This window comes from Notothenia coriiceps, unplaced genomic scaffold, assembly GCF_000735185.1.
Source record: "Notothenia coriiceps isolate Sejong01 unplaced genomic scaffold, NC01 NC01_scaffold00024615, whole genome shotgun sequence".
Lineage (NCBI taxonomy): Eukaryota > Metazoa > Chordata > Actinopteri > Perciformes > Nototheniidae > Notothenia > Notothenia coriiceps.
This window is the reverse complement of record NW_011357316.1, coordinates 38,852-45,794: the sequence shown is the minus strand read 5'-3', so window position 1 is coordinate 45,794 and position 6,943 is coordinate 38,852. Positions and strand designations below refer to the sequence as shown.

General features: G+C 38.0%; 1 protein-coding gene across 1 annotated transcript in view; it reads left to right on the top strand.

Moving 5' to 3' along the window:
* The first annotated feature begins 1,509 nt into the window (after positions 1–1,509).
* The window catches only part of ano1a (anoctamin 1, calcium activated chloride channel a), a 27,657-nt gene continuing 22,223 nt past the window's right edge, over positions 1,510–6,943 (top strand). The window contains exons 1-3 of the mRNA XM_010782305.1: positions 1,510–1,644; positions 2,838–2,849; positions 4,857–4,928. Coding sequence (XP_010780607.1) covers positions 1,510–1,644; positions 2,838–2,849; positions 4,857–4,928 — 219 coding nt within the window. The remainder of the gene's footprint in view (positions 1,645–2,837; positions 2,850–4,856; positions 4,929–6,943) is intronic.

Genomic DNA, 6,943 nt, shown 5'->3' with positions numbered 1-6,943 from the left:
AGTTTGAACCAGAGTAGCAGCATGGAAGTCGGATCGTCACCAAAATAAATAAATAAGTGGTCCGAAAAAGGTTCATGACAAAAAAAATACACATAGCCTTCCTCAGGCAGTGTGTTTGTGCCGGGGACAGGAGACCCCCTCTTGATGAGAAACGGTAAGAAATGATCGGGGAATCCCTCCGGAGTGGAGTCACCACGACTGGATCTGAATTATGTTTTCGTATTGGGTGGTTTGTGTCCCAGCTGCCGATCAGCTGTGCGCAGCGTCTCCACTGCAGCAACTCTATATCCACCAGTCTAAAGGAAATACAATGTGTTGTGTTATATTAGCTGTACAATTTACCACATATGGTGTTCTTAGTTTCCATACCTCCTGTGTTTTATGAGCGACTTATCAAGTCTTAGCAAACGGCATAAAACATGATTAAACATTATAGTATATAAAACCATGCTCGTATCTACAACCTATAGAGATGCAAAACGGCGTCAGTTTAGACGTAATTCTGTCCTCCTGCTTACCGCATCATTTATGAGAAAACATTTCACAACATTAACACAACATATTCGAGGTGGTTTTAAATAACATATCCGTATTTATTTGTTATGTTTTTGTGTGCACTGAGGAGTCTCAAACAGACGTTTGTTAAATCATTTTAAGATTGGCTTTAATCAATTTGTGAAAATGAATTCTTCATATATGATAAATGAGAGGTAACATTTTATTTATGGTATTATTTCCACATATTTCTCTCCATTCTTCCTTCTGCCAACGGTGTCGCAGTTTTTCGTCTCTCCCGTTTTTGTGCTTAGTGCGTACGCATGGGTTAGAGTTTGCGTGGAGGACCGCACATTTTCCCGTCAAGTTAGTATTTTATAAATCGCAAACATTGCGTAGAAATTGCCGTACGCTATTTTTTGAGAGCATATCCCTTTATAAATGAGGCCCCTGGAATGAGAGGGAAGGATTACTTTCAAAATAAAAACAGGAAGTGACAAGATCAAAACACAAGACTAGAGTAAAAAACATAACTTAACCTAACATAACTGTCGAGTCACAACAGAAACTCTCCTACATGACGTAAAAACAATACAAAACACTAGTAAGGTAAAAACCCACATTTAAACAAACAAGAGTCACCTAGCCTGTAAATGCCAGGGAAAAGAAGTGGGTTTTTGAACGAGACAGGCAGAGTTGGAGGAAGTCTAACCTGGAGGGGCAATTTGTTCCATAACCTTGGAGCTGCAACAGCAAAGGCTCTGTCTCCTCGCTGCTTTAGCCTTCGGTTATCTAGCTAGGCATAGAGGTTAACTATATACAAGCTGATGATTAGTCACAATAATCATTATCAATGTCAATTATAATCAACATAAAACGAATTAACCCTTTTAGATTAAAGTCTAAAAGAAACAACGGAGATACAGCACATCTTTACAGAAGGAATCCAAAAAAATAACCTTATTGTTTGTTTATTGTCATGTATAGATGATGGTATAAGGGGCATGTATATAGATGTTGATTGAGCCTGTGTTAATATTGCTGCGTGTGCTTGGTTATGTAGCGGTTCTCTTCATGGAGCACTGGAAGAGACGACAGATGCGGCTCAACTATGTCTGGGACCTGACGGGCTTCGGAGAAGAGGAGCAGGTGAGACAATGCTACAAATTATTTTTGGATACAAATGTCTAAAGATATACCTTCACAGGAGTATATTTGATAACAATAGTTTCACATTCTGGTAAAACCTATGATTTGTTTCTTTGCTGAGAGTTATTACTCTTGTGTCTGAAAGACTGGAAATAAGCAGCAACAGGCACCTCTAAACAGAGGTGGGAGAAGTGCTCAGATCTTGTTCTTAAGTAAAAGTAGAAGTATACTAAAATATTAAATAAATGTAGTGGTGGTCTAATGGATAGTGAGGTGGGCTGAAGATCGGAAGGTTGTGAGTTCAAATCCCGCCTGGAACACCACCAGTGTGCATTTAGCCCTTAGTTACTCCAGGGAGAATGTCCCTGTAATTGTAAGTCGCTTTGGATAAAATTAAAAGTAGACTATTTACCTCTGAATCGTAGAAAGGCAAGGAGCCGAAGAACATTGAAATACTCCAGTAAAGCACAAGTCTGTCAAAATTGTACTCAAGTACACTACTTGAGTAAATGTACTTAGTTACTTTACACCACTGCCTCTAAAACGTGTTAATTAACATGTTACTGTATTTAATGAAATGCTAAGATAATAAGTTGTGTTTTCTGCGCAAGCCCAGAGAGGCAAATGACTTAAAAAGGATGTTGGTGGTCCAGTTTTAAGTCTAATTTGAATAGTTTTCTCTGCAAAATGTTTGACAGTTTATTTGTTTCATATCACCATCCAATCTTATCACAAGGTACACATATGTTTTTGTTAGCAAAACAATAAGCAACATAACTGTCAGGTTTTTCTTTTGGCTAGCCTGCCACATGCAATAAAGACCTTGTGTTTAAAATGCACGGAGAGATGAAAGCCTTTAAGAAAACAGGACTTAATTAAGTCTCTTTTTAAACAACAACTCGTGCTGACACTTGTATTAACATGACAATAAATACAGATGTGTCACTGCAAAGTCACACAGTAATATGGATGACAGAGAGGTGGGGGTGTGAGTCTGTGTTCCTGTGTCGTGAGTCAGCCCTCAGCTGTAATTTTCCCACGCACACACCACAGTCTCACACTTCACTATCTTTTCATATAATAAGGAAATGAAGCAGTGTCCTACAGCCTTCTTCTAAAAGGTTTGTGTCAGTGTCATGTCCTGTATCATTGACATTTGTTCCTTTTGTGTTTGTGTGTGTTGTATTTGACAGGAGGAACATAAGGTTTGGAATCCGACTTGCTTATCTTTTTTTTAACCTACCATTTACGATCCACCCTGCAGCCGCTAACATGTTCTCCCTCAAGGTGTCTAACAATCTCCCTCAGGAGTATTCCCTTGGCATTTTGTACTCTTTTATCTGCTGTGTAAGGTTTACTGCGGCTTTTCTCTTTCTCTCTGAGGTTTATACTGAAGCCTCTTGTTAGTGTGGCCTCTCAACACTTTGTTGTTGCTGTTGTTTGTCTCCTGACAGCAGCAGAGATGACAGGACCATTTATTTGACTCATAGCTCTCTGTCCTCCTCCTTGCTCCTCTGCTTTTCTTTTGAGATATACAGGGCCCATAGGAGCCACAAGTAGCACACAAACTCCCAACGTGGAATAATATGCATTTGAACAAGTGGTGTGAAATATAGGCATTCTGTACTTTTAAACAAAAAGGAACAGAACTGGCTAACCTGTTGGGTCAATACAATCTGAACATTGTGAAGCACTTTAAATGCAAATGGCATAACAGAATGTATACGGTTGGTTTAATTATGTGAGGCCTTGGTTATCCAAAATGGTTGAGTAATGGCCCAATGAAAGAAGTGGCTATCTGTTCCTTTTACTTCTCACAAGTCCTAAAGGCCCAGAGAGTCATGTAGGGCTCATAGCAGTGATAGCACTGATGGTATTTGACCCATGTGCGCCTCATATACTTTTCACAGTTCCTGCCCACTTTAAGCCTGTATTGGGCCCACATGGACATGTTGGCTGGGAAGTCAGTGGTATGTCAAACCCATAAACTTCACAAATACCTGGAAATATGTTTCTGAAAAAATCCACAACCTGGAACCGGACCAAAAGGGGATCAAATAGACAGGATAGCTGGTTTTTGTTCAATATTAAAACAGTATAACAAGTCCACGCTTTTATATTTCCAGAGGTGTAATGAGTGTGTCATTTGAAAGGTGTGATATATACTGTAGTGATGAAACCCCAAAGAGTTATAACCTTGCTGTTATTATTATCACCTCAGCTTCAGAAGCTCCTGTAGGGCTGGTAGGAGACTGCATTTTTGACTTATATTTGCCAGGTGGCCAAACATGACTCCAAGTTACTGCTGTGTGTGTAAATAGCAGCTTGCTAACACGCTCTTGTTACAGTGAGGAAGAGTTGCCAACAAATCTGTTAATGCAGGTTAAGTTGCAGTAATGATGGTCATGAGGACTCTAAGAAGAAAATGATTACATTTCTACTGAATATGAAATGATAGAAGAGCAATTGTTCCTTTTAATAATCCAATTATTGAAGAAGTCACTCTTTACATTTGCTTTTTGTCTGCATTTGGGTCTTTGTTTGCCTATCTTCGCTCATGTTCTAACCTTAACAATGCAATAACTATGCCTAACCACGTTTTGCAATTATTTCCAACCAAGGGTTCCACCAGTATCCTCTGTGTACGCTGCACCTCTTCATTCCTCTTGGCTTAATGCAACAAGTATTACTCTGTGACAAATGGGTGCATATACATTCATTTCTGACGGCATATTACATGGAAATAAAATGTTAACCTGATATTCCTCACCATGCAAGGATTATTTGATCAAAACAAAAATTCAGCTTGCCATATCATGGAGCTTTGTGAATCAAATGGTAACAGCTGGATTAAGAAAGGACAGTTTCAAATGTCAATCACAGACACATACTGACAGAGGTAGGTTTTGATGGAATACAGCACACATGTAGCTGTATTGCATTAAGCTTGGATAAACATAAATGCATCAAAACTAGCAAAAAAACTGGACTGGCTGTTTTTATGTCATTCTAACATTTAGTTTCACATACTCCTAATCCTTTCATGGTGGGTCCATGCATTGCTCTTTCCTTGCACAGAAGTCTAACTCAAACACACAATTTTGCTTCATGCACACAGGCTGTTCATTTCATGGCTGTCTCCAAACGTTCTACTGTATATCGCTTTGTACACGTGTCAGTTACTGTAACATTAAAACTGATTTCCATTCCAGGACCACAACCGAGCCGAGTACGAGTTCCGGGTCATGAAAAAGACAATGAAACAGGAACAATCCAGCCCCAAGGTAAAGTAGATTTACTTGATGTTATGTATGTGTGTAAAGCAGACCTGCACAGTGCATCATGTTTTAGAGATCTGTCTTCAGAGCGTCGGCATCAGAAGATGTAGTATTCACAATATTACACCATTGTAAAAATGTGTGTGGCGCAGTGGATTAGTGCGTTGGTGTTCGGATCAGGGGAGCACAGGTTCAAACCCCACTGCAGTCAGCATGTCTTTGTTTCCCTGAGACACTTCACCCCAAATTGCTCCTGTGGGGATTGCCCACAAGTCGCTTTGGATAAAAGCGACTAACAAGTGACATGTAATCTAATGTACTTGTGTTACATAATTGAGTTGGAATGCTGTTAACAGCATTTAACATTAACTAGAGAATGCAATTCCTGAAGAAATTGCTAGTGGGAATGCTTTATGCTGAAATATAATGTGTAAGAAGAAAGTGAATAATCAGGAATATTTGGATGACCTATGGTTTCCATATGAATGAATATTAAGTTAAAAAGTAGCATGAAACTCCAAATGTATAAATAATGTTAAAGAGGTAAGGCTTTGAATGTAGAATGTTATTCGTAGGAAAAGTTGAAAATGCAAAAATAACTGGTGAAATAGTAACATTTGGCAAATTTTATTTTCAAAAACCAGAACATGGGGGAAAAAAACTATATAAAACGTTTCAAATCAATTACTAACAAATTATATTCAGTAAAAACACAAGTGAAAATCTGTCAAACAATACATGAAAAAAACTATATAAAACTGTTTGAATCAATTACTAACAAATATATTCTGTAAAACCACAAAGTGAAAAGGTGAACAAAAATAAAGTAATTTTTGTGAAAGAACAAGTGATAAAACAACTATGAAACTATTGTTCATTTGACACTTTAAAGTTCAACTGTTTAGGGAGAGATTAAGTTAGCTAGCAGCCTAAGACTAAGACTGGATAGGCTGCTAATAAGCTGTTTCCTTTAATGTGTAAATTAATATCAGTTGTCACGCCAGTAAACAGTCTATGAACAAACTCAAACGGTGTGTTATACTTTGAAAAAGAGTTAATTTGACACTTTAAAGTTCAACTGTTTAGGGAGAGATTAAGTTAGCTAGCAGCCTAGCAGCGTTAGCCCGTTAGCGCAATGCTATGCCATGTGTAAATTAATATCAGTTGTCACGCCAGTAAACAGTCTATGAACAAACTCAAACGGTGTGTTATACTTTGAAAAATAGTTAATTTGACACTTTAAAGTTCAACTGTTTAGGGAGAGATTAACTTAGCTAGCAGCCTAGCAGCGTTAGCGCAATGCTAACGGGCTAACGCAACGCTGCTAGCTGTTAGCCCGTTAGCGCAATGCTAACGGGCTAAGACTGGATACGCTGCTAAGAAGCTGTTTCCTTTAATGTGTAAATTAATATCAGTTCTCACGCCAATAAACAGTCTATGAACAAACTCAAACGGTGTGTTATACTTTTAAAAAGAGTTCATTTGACACTTTAAACTTCAGGTGTTTATGGATACATGAATTTACCTAGCAGTAGTGAGAGCAGAATAAATCTCCCGGGCTTGGTGTGACGCATCTGCTAATATTGATGCGTTCAAGGACACTCAGAAATGCTAAAGTTACCGATGAAGAGCGCTGGAAAAGAGACTAAATTAGAGTATTTTTTGTATTTATGTTATATATTTGTTTAATAATATAATTTGTTCACAGTGTACAAATGTGAGTGGTCAGGATCCATTATCAAAAACACCGTCATGCATAAAGACTGACATGCAGAAAGAGCCTTGANCATATTTTGATTTCCAAAAAAGAGGACATGCTGCCCCCAGCCTCGAGATACTTAATGATACTCAACGTTTACTCAAAGATGCCTTATTGTTTTATAGTATGCCTCCTCTGTATGGATATCAAATTATTATTTATATTATTTTACGGTATAACACAATAATATCTCTCTATAACCAAAGACACACCAAACCAAGGTTACTCAACAATCAACATGCTTTATTATGCCTAGAATTAT